The sequence below is a fragment of the Megalops cyprinoides genome, chromosome 23, assembly GCF_013368585.1.
Source record: "Megalops cyprinoides isolate fMegCyp1 chromosome 23, fMegCyp1.pri, whole genome shotgun sequence".
NCBI lineage: Eukaryota > Metazoa > Chordata > Actinopteri > Elopiformes > Megalopidae > Megalops > Megalops cyprinoides.
In genome coordinates this window covers 16,555,606-16,582,125 of record NC_050605.1, presented here as the reverse complement: position 1 = coordinate 16,582,125, position 26,520 = coordinate 16,555,606, and the positions used below count along the sequence as shown (strand labels likewise).

At 42.0% G+C, this 26,520-nt stretch overlaps 1 protein-coding gene across 3 annotated transcripts in view; it reads right to left on the bottom strand.

The window, feature by feature from the left end:
- Nucleotides 1-11,186, bottom strand: part of bicd1a (bicaudal D homolog 1a) — a 54,431-nt gene extending 43,245 nt beyond the window's left edge. For 2 of the 3 annotated variants that reach the window (XM_036518013.1, XM_036518014.1), the window contains exon 1: nt 10,575-11,186. In XM_036518013.1, coding sequence (XP_036373906.1) covers nt 10,575-10,790 — 216 coding nt within the window. In that variant the 5' untranslated portion in view covers nt 10,791-11,186. The remainder of the gene's footprint in view (nt 1-10,574) is intronic. The other variant, XM_036518015.1, reaches the window with a different exon arrangement.
- Nucleotides 11,187-26,520: the final 15,334 nt, after the last annotated feature.

Below are 26,520 nucleotides of genomic sequence, written 5' to 3'. Positions count from 1 at the left end.
AACACAGCTTTCAGTTAACTGACAGACAAAAGGACCACGTCTGATGGCAACAGCAGAGACTCTCCGGCTTCCTGTCGAGAGACAGGCCATCTGGGAATTACATCACAGCGTAGCCGTGTATTGATGCCCCCACTTGAGCTGTGCCGGCCAAGGCTATAACAAGGCAACAAAATTCTGCCTAATGCATCAGGCTCTGCATTCTTCACTCTCACTCCTGATGTGTATAACCAGACACTCATTACAGCCTCCCACAGCACGCCGATGAGTGACTCAGTGCCTTAGTGAATGTGAAAATACTAACCTTAAAAGAGGAACAAAGCTTGATCTTTCAATTCTGGGGTGGGTCGATTGGTCCGTTGTGCATCAATGAAATGAGGAGGGATTCTACCAGGTCAAATCCCCAGGGAAACATGCCTGCAGCGCAAACGGTAAAGTAGCAAGCAGGCCGGGGCTCCTACGACCGAAGCAAACCAGATGCGCGCAATTTGAAATTCCATCTCCGGTGCGCCGGGTGCACTTTACAAACAAAATTGGAACGGGAGATGAAACCGGTCCTGCTGATACAGTGTGAGGCCTCAGAACAATTTCTCGGGCTCATTCATATTCACAGGAATAAATGTAAAAGAAATGGGAACGAAGGGTAGATTTTATTATTTATTTATTTATTTTTTTTACTCCCTGGAGGAGATACTGTATCAATGCCTCCACATTGCCTTCCCCCAGAACGGTTTATCACAACCCAAACCCCACCGGCTGCTTTCAAATGTGGCAAAGCAGACCGACTGAGAGGGAGGCCATCGGTGCCACATGGCTTGGTTCACACTGTAGATGCCAATGAGAAAATTAATGCCCCTATCCTCCAGAACCACAGGATCTGCTTCAACAGTAACATGTTAATCATTCAGAAAGGACTGAGGTCCTGGGTGGCAGGCATGTGCATACAACAGGAACGAATGTAGAGTCCGCCCACACAGGGTGTGGTTCTCTGACAAAGGTTTTATCCTCTTTATTTCTTTTCTACCGAAAAATCAGTATACTTCCTTCCATCTGGGCATAGCCTATTAAAACGAACAAAAGCAAACAGAAACTGCACAAACAAAGAAAAATGACAAACAAAAAACCAGTCTAAAAATACCTCCCTAAGAAAAAATCTGCAGGCAGGCAGTTCACAAAGCAAGCTAATTAGCATTGACCCATCCCCGGCTATTTATTAGCATAGCAGTCACTCGGCAACAATGTCATTTCTTTCCCTTTGCTGCGGATAGGCTGAGCTCAAGCAGGAAGAACCAATTATTCGGTTAGGAGGAAGATTTGTTTAACACAACATCACCAAACGGTTTTGTCTACCGTGTAACCAGTCATGCAAAACCCATACAATAATCCTTGTTACAACATATTAAAGCTTAATAAATTTCATTACTGCTTTTAAGCTAAATTCATTTAAGTTCAAATGACAGATGTGTGGTCACTTACAAAGAATATGGGTCTAGTGAATGTATCCTCCTCAGCAAAGCTCTTCTGATCTCAAGCATTTGAGTGCATTCAGGTAAAATCAAATGGGTACATCATGTTTCAGGAACCGGAGATTTCAGAAGAAGGTAATTCCAAACATGCCACTGCTATCAACCACCAATTCTACAAATTTCTTTCCTACTACGAACTCTATATTGTGCACCTGATATACACTGAACACCTGATATATATCACATACCTTATATACCTTGAACACCTGATATATATCACATACCTTATGTACATTGAACACCTAATATACATAGCATACCTTATATACATTGAACACTTGATATATATTGCAGACCGAGGACTAACACAGTAAAAGCAAATGGGAGTGGCCAAATGCTATCTTTATTCCAAAATAACGCTACACTGGGACATGGGGTGGGGGGTGGGGGGCACGTGGACATGTGGTCTCCTCTCTAGGTGCTGTCGTCAGACAGCGCTGAGGAGGCTGAAGATGACTCCGATATTGCAGAGTGGCAGAAGAATAAAAGAATGAGGTGTGCAGAACGCAGAATCAATTGCTGGTGAGGCTGGTAAATCAGGCTGTGCTGTCAGAGAGGAGTGCGCGAGGTGAGCTACACGCCATGTCCTTCATTAGTCACCCACCCAGGATGGAGGCATGACTCTCCTTTCTCTCCTTTTTCCCCCTCTGTCCTCCACACCCCTTCACCATCTCAGCACCTCTTTTCAGGAAACATGCATTCTTTCACTGCAAAATTACCAGCAGATTTAATATGGTGCATTAAACAAAAGCTGCAACTGAACATTATTTGAAAATACACACACACACACACACAGTCACACACACACATGCACACACACACACACATGCACACACACACACACACACACACACACAGTCACAAACACACAGACTGACGAAGACATACAGTAAGTATGTAAGATTGACATAAAGTACAAAATCGATCAAAACCACTTTTTCATGTCAAGGGGCCCGTTTCAATTGTTAAGTGAACCATGTACACCATTTACATTGAGAGCAAAAACATGGCAAATCAATGGGAAAAAAATCTGTAGCCAGGGACAGATGGAGAATGATTTGGGCACTGCTACAAGAACATTTAAATGTAACAATATCTAAAAGGTTTAAGAGTTAATTATAAAACAGACAAATAAAACAGCACACACTGTGATGGGAAAGAATAAATGCAAGCTGAAAACACAAGCTCCCATCAGATGTTGTGGTAAACTCTGGCCATAAGGCCTCTGCTGCCAGCCAAGGGAAAGTGGAGTAAGACTCATTTACCCACTTACATTCAGTCTCCGGGAAGAATTCCATCTGACCCAATAAAGTCACCAAGACTCAAGGAAGAGGGCAGCCACAGGGCCCTTAAGGACCAGGGCCAACCCCCTGCTGATGCAGCTCCAGCGAGAAAGCACATGCCCTTGGAATCATTTTTCCATGGGTTTCTTACTCAAATCTGCCATAATCTACAGATTAAGCTAAAAGGGAAGCCCGAATCCCTGGCCATTGTGCCCATTGTTGTTAGCTGTATTTACGCCATACATCTTGTTACAATTATGATTTATACTGTGGTTACATTTAGGGATTTGTGTTTTCATTGAATGAGATTGGTTATGTTGTTGCCTTTCATATACTAATACACAGACTCTACTACACATGCTTATTTGCTACTTGCAATCTGCACATCATATTTAGTGCTTGGACATTGCCCTGGGTAGGTAAATTAGTACCAGTTGAAAAATAAATATATTCATACTATTTGGAGGATTACAATTAATCTAAGTTGAGAATGAATACCTACAGACTGGTCCACAAGAACAGTAAGAGCTGGTGTTACACTGCGGTCATTGAGATGGCTTACCATTCATTGCTTTCCATCCCACTAATAATCAGCATGTCAGACTTTCCTGCACTACAGTGGGTAGTGCAGGAAGAACTGGGTATGAAACCAGAAGGCCACCGGCTCTCAACTGTAGCACTGCCTTTGAATCCTTGAAGAAGCTACAAACCCTGAGAAGCTTCACCAAATATTCAGCCTTCTGAGCAGATTATATAAGATTCAGGCCATATTTGTTGTTCTGGGTAGGGGTATCAGACAAAGAGTACCAACACCAGAGAAGCAAAGAATCTGGAAATGGGCTACAGCAAAGAGATTCAAAATCTCAACAATCAACAACTGACCCAGACAAATCGCTCACTCGGCCTGATTTATCTCACGTCTACATCTGCACAGTGCCGGAACCAAAACACTGCAAAAAAAAAAAAATCTGCTCCTGGTCTTTCGGTTTTATCTCTGTTAAAAGCTTTACAAGATCAAATTCAAGCCTCAAAAAAAAAAACAAAAAAAAAACAAGATTTTCTGTGTAAACTAGAGAGGTTTTCTTCCTGAGAAGTGCACTGTAGGGTCGATTCCAAAAGAGCCCAGACAGCCACAGAAGCCATTTATAATGCCGACTACCACACAATAAAATGTACAGAACGTGTCTGTTCAGAAACATCTAGAAAATGGAAAATAAAAACAATATAACTACCCACATAGGCCCTTTAAAAAGTTTAAGATGACAGAAAGACAGTGAAGGGCAATAAGGAGAAACGCATACATCTATAGCTGTGCGTATATATAATTTATATATGCCTGCCCCTATAGGCCATGCAAGCCACTGTAAGCTGCAATGACTTTTTAATGCACTGGGCACACTCCATGTACAGCTAGCAAGATCTAACAAGCAGATGAGCATGTCAGAATGGAAGAGGCAGTCTTCTGCCAAATTCAAAGCTAAATTCATCTCCTCCATCTTAGACTGCCAGTAAAATAGGCCTGTGAGCATAGCTACTGAGGTACGCTCTGGTCAACACTGTAATACAAGCTAAAGAAGATGTAACACAAGTAGCTATGAACCCTTAAATAGAGTAGCCCCTTTTATTGCATAGGAAGACATGTCCAACCAGAGCCTTTCTTCACTGAAGCAGTGCTATCCGTAATTAGTCTAACCAGCGAGTGCATCTTTTCTTTTGACCGATGATCTAATGATTGAACTTCCACACGGCAGTTCAATGAACACCTCCTTCACATGACTATCAATGAGCCTGCTTTCACAAGCAATCCTATTGAAGACCGCATGAGTATTCATGAGCTGAGAAGCGGCCCGATGCGCGGTCCACCTCCCGCCGTCTCTCCTGATACGGTCTTACTTATTTTTGCATTTGAATCGAACTGAATTGCTGCTGGACGCCACCTGCATTGCTTTTAAGATCAGTCAGGCTGCAGAGCTTCCCTGCTGCTCTGACAGCCACAGGCCTGGAAATGAATTTGTTAACAAGCATGCAGACTGTCATTACAGTGGCACTCACTAACACCACGTCTATGCCACGTCCTTCAGCTCATCCTGGCCCTCCCTTCGCCTCACCACTGCATCAGAACCCAGCACACAATCCTAAACCCCGGGGAAGTTCTGCATGTCCAACAGATTTCTACCAGAGAGAGGGAACAGTTCAAAGCACTCAAGAGAGAAATGGGGTTAAAAAAAAAAAGAAGAAAAAAATGGACCAGGTGAATTAGGTGAGCGTTCGCTCTCAGGGGACTGTAACACATTTTCACAAGCTGCACATCTAAATTTTTAATCAATAAAGTTCTTTCAGTCTAAATGAAATACTGAACTGGCTTTGTGGGAACGAAATGACTAAATGAGGAGAGGAGAGGAGCTGTTAGGAGCGAGAAGTGGGAGAGCGTGGTGCAATAATTACTGCCTGGACAGACATTGAAAATGATACATTTACAGTCTTTAAATGTCTACAGTCAGCAATGATTTCAGTAACAAAGACGGCCTGAGAAACACCACAGTTTTCTTTCATAATTACAGTGGAGTGATATTTAGGGGTATATGAATTAATTTTACAATGGGGTAGAGCCCTCATATTATTACATTTATTCATGCCCCTGACTAAAAAGGAACAAAACAGAGTTTAAAGAAAACAACATCAATATTTGACATCTTTAAATTTTTTTTTAAGTTTTATATTTTACTCTTAATACCACTGCACAGAGGGAAGTCATTATTCCCAAATAATAAATTTTATTCCCTTTTATGACGTTCATGCGCTTCTGACGAGGGGAATTTGTCCGTTTTTCTTGGCAGAATTGTTCGAGGTTCTTCAGCTCTTCATTTGTGAACTGCTTTCTTGAGATAAGAACCACAAATGCTCGACTGGACTGAGGTCTGGGGGTTGAAATGATCGGTTGAGAACATTCACTGTATTTTGTGCTCAGTTAATCATTTCATTTGAGACTTTGGATCACTGTCATGCTGGAATGATGAAGATTCAGCTTCTTGGCAGGGGCAACCAGGCTTTTGGCCAAAATGCACTACTATGCACTATAGTTCATAACTCACTCTATCTTAACAAGCGCTAAAAGACCCAAAAGATGCAAAACATGCATAGTAACACCCCACCATATTCCACTCTGTTACCCAGCTTCTGCCCATTGAAATATTGCCATACATTGCCATATTATACCACAACACAATTCTTTTCAATTTAACAGAACATTAGAAATAAAAGGTCAAGTTTGGACACAGAGAAAATGAGTGCAAAGTAAAACTGTTTTACAAACAGTGTTCCATTTCTCAACAGAAATGATGTCACAATGGTGTCAATGACGTGGTCACAAAGGTGTCTGTGTCACTGCCGCCCCATTCCGGGCAGCCGCTCTTAATTGTTGTGGTCACCAGCATGGTCATTTTTCCGCCTGAGTCAGACCTCTGGGGGGGGGTCTGCGTTTGGAGACGTCTTCCCATCACCGTCCCCATTTAATGGCCCTCACTGTTTTTTTTTCCAGGCAATCTTATTATCCTTCACTCTGTTATGTCTCCACACTGACCTTCAGATTGATGCGCAGTCAGCAGCAGCCCGGCCCTGCCTGCATGCACACATGTTTGATATAATAAACAAATGAACGAATATAGGAGCACAGAAACTCATCTGCATGCTAAATAACAAATTACTGCCGCGCAATTTGCCAGTCTGCAGAATAAAATGACTTCAATCGATAATCGTACGTACAGTAAATTGCATGCCATTTAAATGAATTATTCAATTAATTAGCTGTAAATGACTAATCTGGAATCAACTGATGCTTATGAGGACAGATCAATTCTTGGCACAAAAAACAACGGTTCTGGGTCAAAAGATGTGTGAATGTGAAAGATTTGAGATGGTAACCATGTATACTGGTTTTTGAGTCATCGAATATGACTATTTGTAGTTTTTCAATTAAAAGAAAATGCAGCACACCAAATAGATCACATCATGTATGTCTGATGGCAATCATAAGTAACAAACATCCCCTTCCAAATTGTCTTGATCAAAATTCCCATCCAATGCATTGTTAGCTTGGAAGCTTGTGAGGCCTATTCAGTGATCACAGTTCTTAGTGTAGGCAATACTTTTCTCAGAAAAATGCAAAAAACACAAATATGTAAAATAAAACCACTTGGGCACTATCAAACAGAATGCAAAATTAAAGAAACAAAAACATAACAAAAAAAGATGTACTGCAATGCCCAACATGACATCTTACAGCTTTTGTATTTTCATAATTCTGAAATGTAACACTCTGAAAGGCTGAAAATGCTCCTGCTTCCCAGGAAACACAATTTTGCCATTTAAGATGACCAGCTGAGCCCCTCTTTTTTCAGCTCATCAAGTCTGACTTGACATTTCTATGAAAAGTTAAATCTATCTCCCACTGTAACCACCGCACGCCTCTCGCCTCCCAGCGGGTGAAACGCTCAAAGCTGGGCCGTCATGCTCTGGAGACAAACACTGAATTCCTCACCCGCATCATTATGTCCACAATGAGCTCACACAGAGGAGCCAGGGCAGACTACTCACGCAGAGCACCGTCTGAGCGCGCTCCTGCTGTCGCCCGGGACGACGGCATTGTCAGAGCGCCGCCCTCCAGAATCTTCCCCGCGGCTACTGAACCCTGCCCCTCTCTCTCTGTTTTTTCCCCCCTTCTGCTCCACTTCTCGCTCTACCCCACTTCCCTTTCTCCTTGCTTCATCTCATCACTCTCTCTTTCTCTCTATCCCGGTCTCACTCCCCCCAGCCACCCCCCCCCACCTCATTCTGGCCCAGATGCCTGGTCCTGGCTGTGGCCCTTTGGCATGAGTCTAAAGAGTCAGAGCTTATCCAGAGTCAGAGCTAATCGTCAAAAACACTGGCACCACACACACTCACACACACTCACACAAACTCACCTAAATCCTCTCATCAGACTCAGGAATACAGCAATCACTGAAAACCCCAAAGGTCACCAAACGGTTCTGCCGACACATGCTGTGTTCATATTATGAAAGGTCTTTTATTATGACGAGTATGTGCACGAATATCAATGTGTATCAGTATGATGTGTCAACTCAAGGACGGTACTTTTAACAGTTTTATCTTTATACGGAGCAAGTAATATTCCCCGGCAGTATTGTGGAGCACAGTCCTGGGGTCTACCAGTGCTCTTCACAGTTCCTTCATGAAAAGGCTTAATGAGATGGTTGGATCAATACAGACCTGAGCCACCAGGACCAGCTGCCCCGGAAGCTTTTTTTATCAGCAGCACTGCTGGTGTTTCAGGTCATACAGCTACACGTCATAGAGATTTATTTCCCAGCCTCTGGTCAGTCAATATCACAGTCACTTTACAGGGTCCTGCACAGATTTGCTGATCTTTAAAATGCCTGGACAAGCAGTGCACACACCCGCATACCCACACAGGACACCCTAAAAGACAACACTCTGTCTGCCTGAGTAAGGCGGTGCACACAGGTAATGGCTCTCCAACACAGCCTTTTGTCTTTGTCTAACACTTTCAGGGTAACAGGCTTACTACACACACATCAAAGGTGGCATATAGCACAGACAGGTAAAACAGAGCTGGTTTGGAAGGTATGCTGTTCGTGTGGCACATTGTGGACCTGAAAACCAGGCCCTTTTAGAGGGCTTCCCATAAAAATAACCACAATGATCCTGGGCCCAGTGTCCTTATTTTCTTTCTCTCACCATCTAACCTAATTTGAACACAGAATTGAGATACAGCTTCACATGGCCCCAGCGTCGAACCAAACCGACAGAGAGGCTACTGTACTTCTATGCCTGCATAACTGCTCACATTCCCCTTGTCTGCTGATACCCAATGCCTTCAGCTGGGGCGAGAGCTCTGACCTCTGGAACACACATTTCAGTGTGTATACAATGGCTTCCAATACAATGACTTATTTCATCCTACGCACCAAAACATCATCCAGCCAGGGGGTGACCTGCTTATATACAAACTAAAAATAAAACATTTTACACAAAACATTAACTTATTTACGTGACATTATTTGCAGCACACACAAAAAGACTGCATTCCTGTTCTGGTGCTCAAAGAGTCTCCTTTCTATACAATATGAGGACATCACATCACGTTACACCCTCTCTGGAAAACAATATTGCCATTCCTTGCAGTGTTACACCATACTACATGCTAATTCAATGTGTATGCATAATATAACTTAAACCTATACCTTTTAATGCATACAGTACAAAAACACTTTAAAATGCTTATATGTGGCTTAAAGTGTATAAAAACAGCAAGTTGACCAAACACACAACAAATAAATTCTCTATCAGTCAGTGAAAAAACAAAAATAGTGATTAAAATGACCCATATCAAAATGACACCGAGGAATTGTAAATAATGTTGGACACATTACCCTACACAACCTGAAAAAGCACTGTTCCAAAGCAATGCTACCCAATGCCTCCAAAATTATTTGTCTGACTTGACCCTGAGTTTTTTTTTCTTTCTGTCTTATTATGGGAAAAGAAAGTGGCCATTTTTGGTAGATATAACACACACAAGGTTTGCAACAAAGAAAGGTAAACAAGAATACTACACACTCACCAGTGGTCAAGGCCATCATCAATCCCTTTCTAATATTTACTTCTATCATTTAACATTAGAGCTAACAAAACCAACTGCACAATGAATGGTAACAAAATAAAAGCCACTATAATGCCACTACAGGCCAAGCGACACAAGATATTGGTCAGAGGTGTGTGACAGGTTTAATTAAAGGTAAATTAGTTAAACTAGCATAAACTGACAAGCTATAAATTGGATTGCCCCTAACCCTGATGATATGCTTGGTAGGATCATGAGCTGCCCATACACACCACCCTGTTAAGACAGAGACAGTAATTAGAAACAATGCGCTAGTCAGAGACAAACCAGCATCAACACTATTGCAAGGTAATGCACTTGTTCAGTCATGAGCAAAGATAAATACAGCCATCCTCTGTGTACAGGAAGTATTTGAGGCAGACACTGGCTTTGAACAGATGACGCCGTTCCAGCGTCTCTCCCATCCTGTCAGATCTGATTTAATCGATTTACATTTGTCAAATTCTATGCCGTATTTCGTCATGTACCGAATCAATGCATCTCTGCAATTCGGCTGCAGGAGAAATGTCCATACATATGCACAGGAACCAAGATCCCGCTCGTGTGTTGGGCATTGTAGTTCCCAGAAGCCTAGACTGCAGCAGGATGCGCATACCTATGTGCCTGGTAAGTAGACACACGGGATAGCAAGGGATAGGTGTCTCTACATACACAAAAACCTGCATCTACAACCCGGTGCGACTCCATACAACCATTCCCGAAAACGAGGCCGAAAGCTAGAAAAATCCCAGCACTTTATAGTAGATCAGAAGCATCCAGCCTTTTCTCTGGCACACCTTGGCCCGCTTCGCTTAAACTAAGCTCCACTTCTGGCGATAAAGCCGGCCCTGCCCTGTCCCTGACCTGCCGAGGAAAGAATACCGCGTCTCCCACAATCAGAGCTCCAGCCATTGTCAAAAAAAAAAACAACAACTCATGAACAAATAAAAAACCCCGAAACAATCCATTATCGCACTGCTAACGAGCAGTGCGAGCAACACTTTATGAAGTTCAACTGATGTCTGGTTCTGTATCAAATCATGACAGCTCTCTAGGTGGTCGACAACAAACAGTAGCCTACAGTACCTCCTGCAGCTGCTCCAACTCATGTTTCAGCGCCTCCTGCTCGGCTTCCAGGTCGGCATATTGCTGCTTCAGAGTCTGGTTCTCCTCTAATACGACAAGACCGCATTCCGCCGCCCGAATCTTCTCCCGGTTAGCCTCCGCAAGCTCGCGGGTTAGCCGCTCTACCTCCGCCCGGTACTGATCCACGGTTTCCCCGCATCCTCCTCCGGCAGCCATCGCCCCTCGCTCTCTCTCTCTCTCCTGTCTCGCCGTCCCTACGTTGGAAAGCGGAGAGGCGGAGGCAGAAACAGCTGTAGCAAACGCAAAACCCTCCCCTCCCAGTGATCGGACGAAGATGAAAACAGAGCAATGATTAGGAAAAAAAAAGATCAGTAAATATTGCCACGCTCCACGCCAATATGAGATCCTTAAGAAATGCGGGTTCAAATTAGTCCTGAAGATGTTTTGCTTAAAAAATATAGCGATGGTAAACTCCCCTTTCAGCGTCCTGCCCCTCGGCTATCTGTCTCGCATCCTTTTTTCCTTTTCTTTTTTTGCTTATTCATGGGGACCTGGACGCCATCTCTCCCGTCTGCTCCGAAGCCAAGTGCACATAACTTGCTTCCATCCTTCTGCTGGTGACGTCAGTATATCTCAGCGCATCTCTCGCCATCAAATACATCTTGCCTGTTTACAGTGGACAGAAAACCTGATTGGTCGGGAGGAAGTGTTCAGAGGGAAACATTGTAAAAGAAATATTATTATTATTATTCCTGTGAATTTCATAACTATTATATCATTTTAATGTACTGATGTCGGAATACGGCTTTTTTCATACTTTCTATAACTACACACCTGAAGCAATATTATGGACCCTTTGGCTTAATATTTTGTATAGGATGCATTTACCTGTGTTGTTTTCTTAACTGACAAGCTTCCTCAGTGATCTGGGAAAGTGCTTTCATTGCATTACCTGGCACTGATGACAGGTCCTTCCCAGGATGCTCTTTGTGATGTATTTGCATTTTCTCACCTACCGTTCCACCTCTATGCAGGAGACTAACTGCAGGGGTCTCAGACTAGCAAAAAAGCAAGACAAAACAAAAGGAAAAACCCCGGTGATGTAGATACATCACTGTGCTGAAGATGTTTAGCCATTCCTTGAGCCAAGCTAGGAGAAAGGAGTTGTCATATTATACATCATTATGACCTCACAGATAAACTCATTTATTCTCCTTCAGATCCTTGATGGTGAAACTTTTACAGAGTGGCATTGAGAGTTTATTCGTCCTTTAATCAGATATATCCCTTCAAAGTGACTGTCTGTGAACTACACACACGCGCGCGCGCACACACACGCACACACACACACGCACACACACACACACACACACACACACACACACACCAAAGTGTAATGATTAATTATTTGTTTGACAAAAGCCCCTGTGCAGAGTAACATCATTTATGATCCTGGATATCTACTGAAGAAATTCAGGGGAACCACCTTGATCAAGGGGGCATTGGTAGTGCACCGCCTTGGAATCAAACTTACAACCTTGCAAGTACAAGCCCAGGTCCACTGTGACACACTGCCACCTATGGGTTAACTGAAACCTTTTTCAGATACTGACATTATTTCCCTTGCTGAGGGTAGGCTACAATACACAATACACTGACCTGACATTTATAATAAAACAACATAAGAGGATGACAAAGACAGAATATTGCAAATGCATAATTCAATGTCCAGTAGCTTACACTGCAGAAAATAACTCTAATAAAAAAATCTAACTTCAGCAGGTCAAACTAAAGCACTGACTTAACTTCCCATGCTGTGTAATTGCGGGCCATATCACAGGGTAGGGGATATCTTGCTACATTTTTTACTTCCTTTGTCTTTACTCCGCTTCTGTCCTGTCTCGTTGTCCTTTTTTTAAAAAAAAAATTCAAGCCCCGGGTCTGCAGTCCACATGCACCGTAATTCTACCATCTTCATCGCAGATTTTTTATTTTTCCTTGGAGTTTTTACAATCGGCAATGTGAATGGTCTGCAATAGGCACTTTGCTTATACTGCTGTGGGGGCAGAACTGATTCAGCTTAATATTGCCATCTGCTGGAGGATGTAAGTAACATACCAGTTTAAGTGACTCCTGTTCAGTTGTAAGAGACATGAGGGCTGCACATGTGACATATAGAAACAGTCATATTTCACTGTTCAGCAATTAAATTCAATTATTTTGTGACACAGGCACATGTTTAGTATTAGATACAGGTGTCACAGGGAATTTCCAAGGATAACAAAGAAATTGTTGTATGCAAATCTAGGTAACAAATTGGCATGTGCCAAAACTACGTAGTTATAGCATAAGACATGACCTGTAACCATGACCTATAATGACATATCTGCACTTGACTTGTTCACTGAGAGAACTGTTTTTTTTAATCAAAGACATAATGTTCTATCTTCCATCTGCATATTCACATTATAACAACTGGTGTCCTGAGGCATTTACACACTAAGGAGACATGCAGCATGCAGGATATGTGTGTTAAGTAACATGAATGTTGCATCAAACCTTTAGAAGGGGCAACGTGTAGGACTTTATTGGAAGGGTACCATAACCACACAGGTAACCATAACCATCAGTTATATCTGGTGAGTTTTTCCAAAGCTGGGTTTTAATGAATTCAGTATTTTGGATACACATAAATAAAGTCATAATGCAAGAAAGGAGGGAGAGAGCTAGAGAGCCGGAGTGAATGAGAATGAGCGTGAGAGAAAGACAGAGAGATAACGATAAAGGAAGAAATACTTGTACTGCCCACGTCCGTAAAGCCTTCTCAAAATGACCCTGTAGCAAACCAGGAGTGAGAATGTGGGTTGTTATTGTTAGTACTGATATGGATTGTATGTTATAATATAGTTCTAATAGTTAGTATGTGCCTCTCTGTATGTGTATGTATGGCGTACATGACTACATGTGTGCGTATAAACACAAGGTGGTATTCCATCCTAGATCAACGGATCTATCTACCATTCTAGCTGAGCATAATGGTGACAGTACCGTTGTGCCAGAGCCAGAACATCTAGGTGCAGGAGCATGTTTGATAACAGTTGATTACACAGGGAGCAGTAAGGGGTTGTAAAAGGAGATAAGGAAGGGGTGAAAAGTTTAAGAGTTTAGAGTCAAGGCAAGACCACTGTTGTAAAAACACAAACACGAGGAGGTGAAGCATGTTTCACTGGGACAGGCCCCAGAATGCATTTCTTCACAGTTATTAAAACAACATATCACAGCAAAGGTTTTACACTGGTGTTTAACTCATGCTTTACGCTGGGTTTCACAAATAGGGTTTCCTCAACATTTAAGGTGTTCATTGAAATCCTTACAGTACGAATGGGACAAACAAGGAACTTATGCCCGTATTGTCTTGTTTGCCTTCTTAATCTATAAGGTCCTTATATTTTCTACAATCAAACCAAGGTCAGTAGGAGGAATTGTATCACTTTTAACAGCTAGCTGTGTTAACTGTCCACAGCGGAGACACTTTATCAGCTTTCACTCAGAGAACCTGAATCCAGGTAGATTCCTTCTGGTACTACCCACATTATTAATCAATATGTCCACAATCCCTCTGGCATCCCTCAGTCTGAAATACACAAATAAATACATTAAATTCTGATACATGGTATTAGTACTCTTATAGACAACTGTGCAAATGAATTCAATGTATGCACTATATGTCCGTATGTATGCAGGTATTTTGCCGTTATGAGTGTGACTGTGTGCATGCCAAAAAATTATTGTTGTATGCTGACACTTAAGAAAAGCTTTTTAGCTTGATAGTTATTACTAAATGTTTGGCAAATGTTTGGCATTACTAAATGTTTGGCAACTATTTATGCTCTAATAACTTTTGTGAGGTACGCATTAGTAACTTATCTTAACACGATAACCCTATTAGTCACTCTGGATAAGACCAGCTGCCAAATCAATAATATAACATACAATAACTCTTTTAGTTTACAGGGAAAATGTTACATGTTACAGGTCACAGAATCTCCTGTGAGTGGACTTCACCTTCTCTTGCCACCTGTCTTGTGTCATACAACATTACCTCATCTGAACGCGTTGTTCATCGATTAAGAGCGAAGAACCACCCCGATAAGAGAAATCAGTCACTAATCAGTTCCTAAAATGATCACCTGCTCCATTCTTTCTGTTATCTGTGCTCAGCAATTACCTGTGAGAGATAAACAGCGATGAACAAACGTGTATGGCTAGTTGTTGGAGAAAGTCATGGAACATCCAATAGTAAAAGTTCTGTGATTGCCGTTTATGGGATAATGCTGAACTTCAAAGGAACTTTCTCTGAAGGCTTACTCTCATTGACAAACAAGAGCAGCTTTCAGTTATTTTTTCCATCCATGGAGTTCATACTCATCCTCGTTGTGTGCTGTCTTTGTTTTCTTTGTTAAAATCAGCCACCTGATGCGGAGCCAAATTCGTTCCCTCCGTACTACAGAGCACCAAGTTCAGAATGGAGGACAGGGGGCTTGGCCTCTCTCAGGCACTGAGGGAATTAGAGAGCCGCACACAGACAGGTTGGCCATTCCAGGGAGCAGAAGCAGAGTTCGTTCTGATGAATCAATTTTGCGTTAATCAGCTCATGGCTGCCAACCTGTGCTGACCTGCACACGACCCCGGCTGAATTAAGATAAGGGGTGGGCCGTATCTCCAAACAGCAATAAACCCATTGAGCAATAATTAGAAAACTCAACATAATATGCCATTTATAGCCACTCCAGCCACTAAGACAGCACCGCTTATCTCTGACAAGGAGAGATACCGTCAATTAAAGGCATAAACCTTCACAGAGCTTTCCGCAGGTAATTACATTTTAATAAAACTCTGGACTCAGGAATGTGCTCTATTTTCTCTGTCCGTCTCTCTGTTCTCTGTTACTGTCTCTATGTTTGCTTATGTGTGCATTTTGTATGTATGCATTAACTTCTTTGTGGACACCATATCTTTTCAGCAGAGCAATACCCAGCATAAAGAGAATTTTATCTTGAGAGCACAAAAAGGACAGCAGAATCAGACCTGCGATTCTTGGAAAGCTACTCAAAATTCCTTGAGGCAACCACTTTTGTTTTTTAAAACAAACTACTTAGGGCCAGTATATTAAAATACAAATAAATGTATGTTATGTTGTGTATGTTGTTATGTAAATGTTATTAATATAATAAGGAAATGAACATCATTGAGGTAATGTAAGAGCTAAAACTGTTTATAATGTATTCTGTTGTTAAGCACGTTAAAAGAGCTGTTATCCTGGAGGGATGTTGTTGATTAGTTTTGCCTTGATTTCAGTATTCTGGGATGGTCGAGTGCTGTCTAAAGAGTAGTTGAGGCTGAGGGCTTTGAAATGGCGGTTTTGTACAAAACCCTTATTATATACCACTAGTTCTTTAATCTGTACACTTGTTCAGGAAGACTCTCATTTTCTACATTTTAGATTTATTACTCTAAAATGTTTGGGGTCTTCTGAATATATTTCAACAGATATATTCTTCTTTGGGTGACACCTGCAGCATCTGCAGTTTTTTTTAATATTATGTTTGTACAGTCAGTGCAGCTATGCAAAACACTGCTATTTTCTAATCTGCAGAAATGATCAAAGAAAAATCAATCATATCAGCCTCTGAGAATTGAGCAACATTTTCTCACCCTTTCTAATAATGTTCAATATTTTTAGATGGCAAAAGAGCACATGATAATCGAAGAGCCCCAGATGCAATCATCAAAGAAGGCAAACAGGTCATCAACAGTTCAGTCTTCACTGTGTTGCTGTGATGGCATGTCAGCTGAATGAGTCCTGTAGGGCGGGGCACTGCTGGGAAGCCAGGAGACAGTCAGTGGCTGGGGGGGCAAGTGTGGTAACAGGTGGGGGTGGAGTTTTGGTAAACATGGAGGGGAGCAGCCAATACCCAGACATGGGAACCTGGAGAGGAGGAGTCTGTGTGGCAGTGGGCAGGACTGGCGAAGACCGGGGCCAATCAGCGGAGAGAGAAGCGCCATCTTCTCCTCCTGTGAATAAACGTTGAAAAGATGATGAGACAGCACTGTCAGATTTGCTCACTCTACTCAAACCAACCTCTTCCTCACCTCTTGCGTAACCTACTGTTATCTTCATTAAACACTGAATGAATAAGCAAATGTTGCAACTAGAAAAAAAAAACAAATACAAAGAACAATAAAGACAGTACACCGTGTCTGCTAACATACATAGTGGGAAAGCAAAGTCACATCAATGGGCGGAGTTACAGTATGCTACTGTATGTATCAATAACTGGTTTGTTCAATCCAGTCAAAACAGGATAGGATAACACTATGATTAGATCCAGTCAGTTTGTCACTGTTATCTCATGATAACTCCACCCATTTTACAGTTCATGAATCCACACTCTGCCATCACTAGTAAGAATGACTACACTCACCTTGTTGAGAGGGAAGCCATGTTTGGGTGCTGGCACTTGGTCTGACTCTGTCAGATCTCGCAGGCCCCCAAAATCACCCAGTGACTCAGTTTTACGCCATTTTGCCCTTCGGTTCTGGAACCAAATCTGGGGGCGTGAAAACATGCAAGGAAGAGTGAAAAAGAGGCAGAGGAGCTCATCTGACCAATCACAGAACGGTCACAGCAAAAAGATTCTTTGCAGGAGGGTCATTGGTCCCATGCATATAAGGCAATTTCACATACAGAAACTGAAGCATAAAAATTTAATGTACTGATTGTAATGACGGTTTCTGGTCATGGTCAGTTAACAGAAATCCACACCCTTACCTTACAGTGCATTTACACATTTTTATGACTGAATTTTATAGCTGGATTTCTGGGTAAAGCACCTTTCTCAAGGCTACAACAGCAGTGTCCTAATTAGGACACAATCTATAACCCTTCGGTCCAGAGCCCAGTAATTAAACCTCTCCACCACCTGTCAATCTATACATGAAGCATCTGATTTATGACGACTACCCCCCAGGGCTGTGGAAGGGAGTGAATCCTCTCATGCCCTCCGGTGTTCCTGCTGTCTCTAGCTTTGGTGTGTTACCTGTACTCTTCCTTCAGGCAGCTGTGTTAGAGAGGCCAGCTTGTCCCTGGTGTGGACGTCCGGGTAGTGCGTGACCTGGAAGACCTTCTCCAGCTCCTCCAGCTGTGCCGCTGTGAAGGTGGTCCTCACCCGCCGGTGACCCTTCCGCTCTAAGCGAGCGCAGCACACATTGCTTTTAGCATCGCTACATCATCATCATCATCATCATCATCACCATTATTATCCTGTCATTGTCAACACCGTTATTATGGTCATTATTGTAATTACATTACAGTATTGTCATTTAGCATACACTCTTATCCAGAGCGACTTCCATACCTTACAGTTTTTACATGTACACATACACTTAAACGGCTGGGTATTTCTGAAGCAATTATGGGTTAAATACATTGCCCAAGGGTACAGCAGCAGTGCCCCAGCGGGGAATCAAACCAGCTACATTTCGGTTGTAAGCTCTGCTCCTTTCCACTACGCTACACTTCCACCACAATCGTCATAGTTATCACCAACAACGTCACCACCATCAACAATACCGTTATTATCATCATCATCATCATCATCATCATCATCATCATCATCATCATCATCATCATCACAGTGAGCAGCTACACAGAAGACAGCTGGCTGAACCTCTCACCGTGCTGGGCCTGACACTGCGTTCCCTGCTCTTGAGTCACCCTCTGTCCTCCGTTCCCCTGGTGCTCCTGTCTGAGGGTGAAGGAGGGGGGAGGTGGTTCCTGTGTCCGGACACTGAGCGCCCCACTCTGGCCGGGTGAGGCGCGGTCGGCGATCCAGCCGGTCACTCTCAGCTCATACTCAGCTTCTCGGTGCTCCAAAGCAGACCTCACTGTGGACAGACAGGAGACTTTGTGAGAAGACCCATGGTCCTTTGTCATTCTTGTTCTTATTTTTACTGAAATAAAAAATTAAATGAATATAAATTAAATAATAAATTGATGAATAATAAATATATATTTTTTAATTTCACCAAAGAAACATGAATTACAGAAGATAAACATATATCTTATATAATTTATATATTATATATTTATATAATCATCTAAGATATTTATATAATTATAATTAGCAAGTTTAAGTAAAGCTGCTAAATAATTCACCTTCCAAAGAAACTAATTAGCACAGAAGTTCAGACATGCGGATACAGGAAACTCAGTTACAATCAAATGACAAGGTAAACCAGTTCTAAATATACATTTATACATACAATTACTGAGACCTGGGTAATAGTTATAAAAAAATTGAATGTAGACGGTATTGAAATTAGTTGTATTCTTTACTTAGAAAAGGCACTTTCGATTAAATTAAATATCACTTTGTACATATTAAAATACTTGTATTTTAATACATTGTATTTAATGTTAAATTGATTTGTTCATATTAAAATACTTCATTAAAACTGCAACGCCAAACATTTAAATCTACTGAGAAAAGGGCAAAGAGGGTTTTTAGAGAGAGAGAAAAAATCTAACTAATCAGATCATAAATCAATTCAATCAGACAAAAAGACAGAGAAGAACAGACATTAAGTCACTTGAAACAGGAATAGCATTGTAAAACCTTTTCTGAAAAATGGGAATGAAATGTTAAATCCTTAGGGTGATCAAAATTGGACCCACAAACTCTGATAGAATTGATGCCTGATGACATAAAAGCACATAAAAATAAGGACAGCTCATACAATTGTTATTGTGAATATAGAAATATTGTTTTTTTTTTTTTTAGCAAATTTGCAGAATAATCCTTTTTATTTTGTAGTTAAATAGCTTCTTATCCCACATTGTTAATGCATTTAAATGTCATTACATTGAGACACTTTTACTCATTTTACACATCTTTTTGCTGTTTTAACAGCTGAACACTCTCAGGCATATGGCAATACTTGAAAGAAAGCGAGAAGTAGAGTGACAATATACTGTACAAATCGCACAGCTCTGAATGGACATTGAAGTCCCTATGCTGAACATGTGCTGCACTGGCAAAACATTTCTAAGCTTAACTGCATAGTCTCAGTGAAAACAGACACTGTACCTGGATATATGTTCTGACCGGAATCCTCTATCCTCTCCTCAGAACTTTCAACTCCAGACACAGCTCTCCCGCTCCTCTCCTGTCTCAGCACGTCTTGCAAACGGGACGGTTTCCTTAGGATCTCCTCGATGGAGTGGGACAGTGTTTTGGGGGAGCCTGAGACCCCGGTTGCTCCAGTCGGGTTCTGGCTCCGGTTTTGGTTCTGGAGGCCCCCTTTGGCCTGGTGAAATGGCAGCAGCTCCCCTGACCGCTCCACCAGTCGAGGCATTGTGTCTGCTGCCCTTCAAATGCTAAGATTCTCCCTTCAGCTTTGTCCTGTCCTCAGGTTTCAGACACTCAAAAATGGTTTGGCACAAATCACTACTGTCTGCCCCTCATTCTTTTCTAGGTGGTTTAACTGACTCTTCTGCAAATTTTTTTTTCTCTGTCCTCTCTTCTATGTTGTTCAATCTGTAGCAATCCCCTTCCTTGACTCACTTCCACCCTCCCTCTCTTTTTCTCTCTCTGTTTCTCTCCCGGAATGCGAATCACAGACTGAGGGTACCTATCTTCCTCTCTCCATCGACCGGCCGATAGCACCCGGGCAATATCATATGATCATTAAGAGGAGGGGTAGGTTTACTGTGTAACCAAAGTGCCAATAAATAGTGTCCACACACAATGCTGAGAGCTACTATCCACGCTCCCCTTTAGGCTAGTAATCACACTGCTGCACTATAGGTATTGCTGTCTGTTATCTGACATTGTTCTTTATGGTTTTTACCCCAATACATATGTAGTACTTCAATGCAGTATATGGCACTTTTATTTAAGCTATAGGAACTGAGAGACAGGAATGGAGAAAGGTACATACGCACTGTATATGGAGAAAACAAAACATCACATTTTCCCCTGCACTCTGTGAACTCTGAACTTTAATAGGTCTGTGCCTTCATTAGAACAAGCCTCTCACACACCCAATTGTTGCCTCTGTTCTTTGAGCAAAGTATCATTAATCACAGAACTGCTGTAAACACTCTTATGACCCATTTATTATTATTAACTCTTCACTGAACATTAAAACTTGAGATTGGAGTGTGTGGGTTGAAGTGAAGGAGAGATAATTAGCCTTAATGTTAGATTTACTGTGAAGACTTGTGCATATAAATGATAAGTAAACGACCATGATATTGCTATTGTGTGTGAGTTATTACAGATATGTGATCTCCGATGTCTTTATTAGTCCGTGACCTCTGATTACCCTTTTGATACTTGGTTTCACTTTTTCTCCATTGTAGTACATCCTTGTTTCATGTCCTCTACTCGAACGTATGGTTTACAACGACCCCTAGTGGTATGAAGAGCAAAGTATAGGTTCTGGAGCCGCGGGATCAAATTGTGTTTAGGTAGAGTCTGTTGCCATCTAGTGGCAATATAAGGGCTATGGCAATAGAGCTGTGTCGATGATCAAGGACTGCTGTGTAAGATGAGTTGTTATGCCGAATGCACGGCGCATATTTTCTGGTTAGTTTCAATTCATCAGACTTCTTATCGGCTATTTAAGTTTGGCGTTGGCGTTGAAAAATTGCATACGAAGGAAAAAAAAAAAGAAAATAGTGAATACAAAAGAACATCTACCATTAATGAATTGATACATAATTTTAGTTTTTTTTTGCTTTATTCAACCCCTATCCTGTCACTGTGTATGCTGACTTAAAATACATTAATTAATGGCGTTTTTCTTTACTCCCATGTATTTCAGGTAAACTGTATTTGAGTGCAATAAGGGTGTCCAAAACTCATTAAAATAAGTAGCTTTATGAAGTAAGTCTCTGGCAGGAGTTTAAAATAATTTAAGATGGCATGAAATTATTGTGGTCGCTATTATCTGTGCTGCATTTATGACAGCTATACATACACAATCCACATTTTTATTCCCAGAACTATATTCCAAATGCAATCAAAGTATGAATTTCTAAATTAATTCATTACTGGTTACATTACAGTTGCTTAGCAGACACTTTTTACCCAGAGCAACTTGCATGCTGTCATGGGAGATTCAAAGAGCGAGAGAGAGACACGGGTAGCCAATCAGCAGTCAGAGTTTAACACAAACTGATCAGCTGGAGAACAGGTTGTACAGAGATTTCATCGAAGCAGGTCATGCTTATACACACAAGAGAGGCACGTGAATGTCCCTGCAGGGTAGTGAGGTTGACGTCATAAATAGGGCCCCAGGCCTGTATCTTACCCTGGTGGGTGGGGGGGTGAGTGGGCAGGAGACAGCAAGGAGTCTATTGATGGTCATCTGACCTTCAGGTCTCCCTGAGCGCTGTGGCTTTAACAGCGTGTTCCCTAGGGGCACAAACATGCTCTTCTCCCTGAGCAGAGAAAGGCAAGCATCCTCAAAACTTTACTAATGATAAGTTCATTTGTTAGAGGATGATACGTTCTGTATCAGATGATTAGTTTGTGAGTGTGGTGTGTGTGTGTGTGTGTGTGTGTGTGTGTGGCAGACAGGCCTATCTGTATTTGTGTGTCAGCCTTCGGCCTATCTGTGTGGATGTGGGCTTCTGTGTATCAGCGTGTCCTTCAGGACCTGCTCATGAGCAAGGCCTTCCAAACTGTGCATAGACAGCAGTATTTCAAATGACAGTGGTACGTTTATACTACTAACACATCTCTACTATTGACTAGCATTACCTCATACTACTAATACTTGATCAATATTGATTCCCGTCTTTCCACACTATACATAGATTACAATTTTACATGTAATACATTCCCAATGTTATATATTTACTTTTATTACATATATATTACATTTTGCCCAAGGAGACTTCAGCAGTGCCCCACCAGGGACTTGAACCAGCAAACTTTAGGAACAAGTTTTACGTTTTTTGTTACAAGCACCCTTCCCACTGTGGCGAGCTGATTACTACAGGGGCAAGTCATGAGTCATTCATGCCTGGCTTAATTAGCTGATGTGCTCATTTGCCACACTGTGTGGTGGTATTTGTGGAATTGCTTTGACATTGCAATTCTATCCTTACTGAATAAGCAGATGTGGAACTACTGTAGTAACAATGAAATTATTATCATGTGAACAGTTGTGGTCATACTAATGGGTGTGAAGCAATGAAATTGTGATTTTCTGAAAATCACTGGAATAGCGATCACTGACATAAATGAATAAATCATGAAAGGGGCAGGCTGTATTTAATCACTGTGACTAATTTGCTGGACTAGTGGAAAAATGACATTCCTGTACGAGTGGTGCTCAATGAGTTAGTCAATGAGTGAGTGAGTGGGTGGGTGAGAGAGTGAGTGGGCTAGTCAGTGAGTGAGTGAGGGATGTTATCATTTCAAGGACTGCCCCCAGCAATCACCACCAATTACAAAATCAACCCTGAATGTGCGTACACACAATAACTCATTTTGGATAAGCCAACAAGTTTAATTCTTCCTCTAGTCATCTGCAATGAGAATGTGATTTGTTAAGGTACGCGAAGCTGAGATTCGCCTCCCAACTGAAGCCTGTATACTGTACACTGGCCCTGTGAGTCTGTCTGAAAGAGCAATGGAAACAGAGAGCCCTTTGTATTCTTACACAAGGAATCAATGAAGCCCAGAAATAGAACTGAAATACCAAGCAGATTATAAGTACCCCATGAGCAGAGCGCTGCTGATGTAGCTCATTAGCTGAGTAAATGGCCGATCCTGTGTGTGTGACTGTGTGAACATGTTTTTGGAAATGGGAAAATGCTAACGTTTACTTTTAGAAAATATTCCATGCTTGTTGATTGATTATGTATTTTTAATCATTTTCCAAAATATGTTGCTGTGACTTGATGAACAAAAAAAATTTCAAAGTTAAACAACATGTTGAGTATAGATGAGGTTTTAACTTGAATCTGTAGACTTTTTACTTACCTCACAACGTCTGGACCTGGAGGGTTTGAGCCTGTGTCTGGTGGAAACTCATGATAGAGGTCGGCAGATTTGTCAGACCAATGTGAAAGTAATGTTCTGTCAGATACTCTAGTACACTGATTCTCAGTCCTGCTCCTGGGGGCCCCCTGCTCCGCACGTTTTCCATCTTTCCCTGCTCTACCTACCTGACTGAACTCATCAGTGGCACCTTTGATTAGCTGAGCGCATCTGATTTAATCAAGAGCATGCACACTAATTTCAATCAGGTGTGTTTGGAGCAAGGATAGATAGAATATGCAGGACGGGGGGGGGCGGGCTCCAGGAGTAGGATTGAGAAACACTGTGTCTAGCATATGTGCACACTCTCTCGGCTGCTAACTCTTTGTCACTGATGGCACCTCAGTTAAGCATGTGAAAGTGCTGGGTTTGCATCACTGCACTGCAGACATTTCACAAGTTTATACACAATGTGTTTGCTGTGATTTTCCTGTCCAGTCGGTCAGTTTTCTTTCGAATGCAGTAAGATCTTACGGTGGGGGTGGGGCCATCCCCTGGAGGAGGGGGTGGGAGAGCTGTGTGTTTTTAAACAGCACACATCTCGACACTGCTGACTCTCCCACAGCAAAACATTCTTCTTGAGCAATTTCATTGGTCAGACTGTCTGGGAAACTCCGCCCCCCTCTCCTAGTACAGGAATCTGTGCAGGCATTGTGCGGCAGTAACCTTAAATGAATCATTCACTACCTCACATGACTCAAGAATTGGTCAGGTCTTGGCACTATTGGTGCAACCAGTTTTGTTTTACAGCAGAGCCAATCCCTACAGTCTATTTTTGGGTGTAATTATCTGTACTTACCTGCATCTGTTCATCAACAATGAATGAACTACCACCTCTGAACCCGAGTGCTGAGAAAATGAGAGTTCTTCATGCTACAGAGTTATTGTTACAGTCATTACTGAGTTAATCATTTTTTTTCTCTGAATCCCAAAGAAAAAGAGAAAGAAAGAGAAAAAGGAAACGGTGTGTGTGTGATTAGGGTGCAGACTCAATTTGCCCATGGGCGGCTGGCCCAGGGCTTGTGCTACATGCACCGATGGGAAGCATGTGATAAAAATCTCAGAGGGTCTTCTGGGGTAAGCTGGATGTCCACATGGTCCTCAAACACACGCATGCACGCGCGCACGCACACACACACACACACACACGCACACACACACACACACAAACACACATGCATGCACACACAAACACACATGCATGCACACACACGCACCCATACTTGTCCACGCATACGTGTGCACACAAATGCGATGGTGACATTAAATCAATAATCACACATACACACATACATGCATTAAAATGCATACAATTCTTACAGTAGCATATATTCAGGCTTATACATATCTTACATTTCTCACAACAAATGATCCATTTTTTGCTGGGGCATTTCAGATAAATTAGCTTGCCCAAGGGTACCACAGCAGTGCCTAAACAGGGGACTGAACCATCAGTCTTTGAGATGCAAGCCCTGTGCCTATCCACTGTGTCACACTACTGCTGCATTGCTGAAAGCTAGAATAACCTCAAAAGACAGGACTCAGGAGTATGCATTGTAAAAGCAACTGTTTTAATGGACATATCCTGACAAATCTGTTAACAACACTCAAAACATAATCACACCATAAATGCTGTACTGGAGCTAATTACCATTATTTAGTTTTCTAGGACACTCCCTTCTCTCGAGTGTCTTATATAGTTTAGAGTAGATTTACTTTTTATCCACTGCAGCAATTGAGGTTAAAGACCTGGCTCAGTGGTACAAAACCTTTCTTCAATAGAAGCCCAGTTCCTTAACCATTGCTCTGCAACCTAACCTAGAGTACATCAATCTGTGACTACATTACACTGTTGGCTTGTTGTACATACTGCTGCACCCCAAATTCTGATGATCTAATTAGGCGAGCCTGAGTTACACCATAATCTTATTTAATGAATGAAGAGGATCATCTTCTTCATCTTACGGGAAGAAAAAGCATTTTCCCGTATGCAAGGGAATTAGGCTGACATTTAATTTGACACAAATGCGCACATCACAAGGACCTTCTTTGTGTGTCTTTTGCTCACATTCCCATGACCAAAATCTGCGCAAATAACGTGTAATATACAGTAAAAATATTTTACACACATTTGATTAATCCTTTTTCTTTAACTGAAAACATTGAAACCACAGTTTATTTAACAGATGCTTTAAATGCACAGCGTGACAGGATAGAAAAAAATGTAGGGAAACATGGAAATTTAAGCATTTTCTTTCAGCTTTATCTGTGAATCATTATTGCAGAACATGTCTGATGCCTTATTGATAGTTGGTAAATTAAGAAGACAAATATAGCTTGAACCCCAACACGGAACGGAGCGGTACTACAGATATGAGGTTTATGCCACCTGTGCGCTCCTTATGCCTACTGAAAGTTAAGGACGCTAAGCCATCTCTCTGGGTGAAGGAGAGGGTGTGTGTACAGTGGGAGAGAGGAGGGAGAACTCCTGATGTACCAGCAGTTGTGTGGTCAACTTCCTACTGCTCCGGAGTAATTTGGCTCACATGAGAAGCTGATGGGACTCATTCGCTCACAATCAAAAGCAGCAGCGCAGGTCTTGTGTCCCATTATTCCCCCTCTGTCTCTCCCTCGATCTCTCTCTCTCTCTCTCTCTCTCTGTCTCTCTCTCCTCCTCTCTCTCTCTGTCTCTCTCTCTCCCCCCCCCCCTCTCTCAGGGCTTTCTTTCCCTCTCTCAGTCTCTCTTTTCTCCCTCCCCTTCTCTGTGTCTTTCCTTCCTGCCTCAACGGCCGCTGGATTCCTCTTGGCAGCACCTGAATTTTTGACCC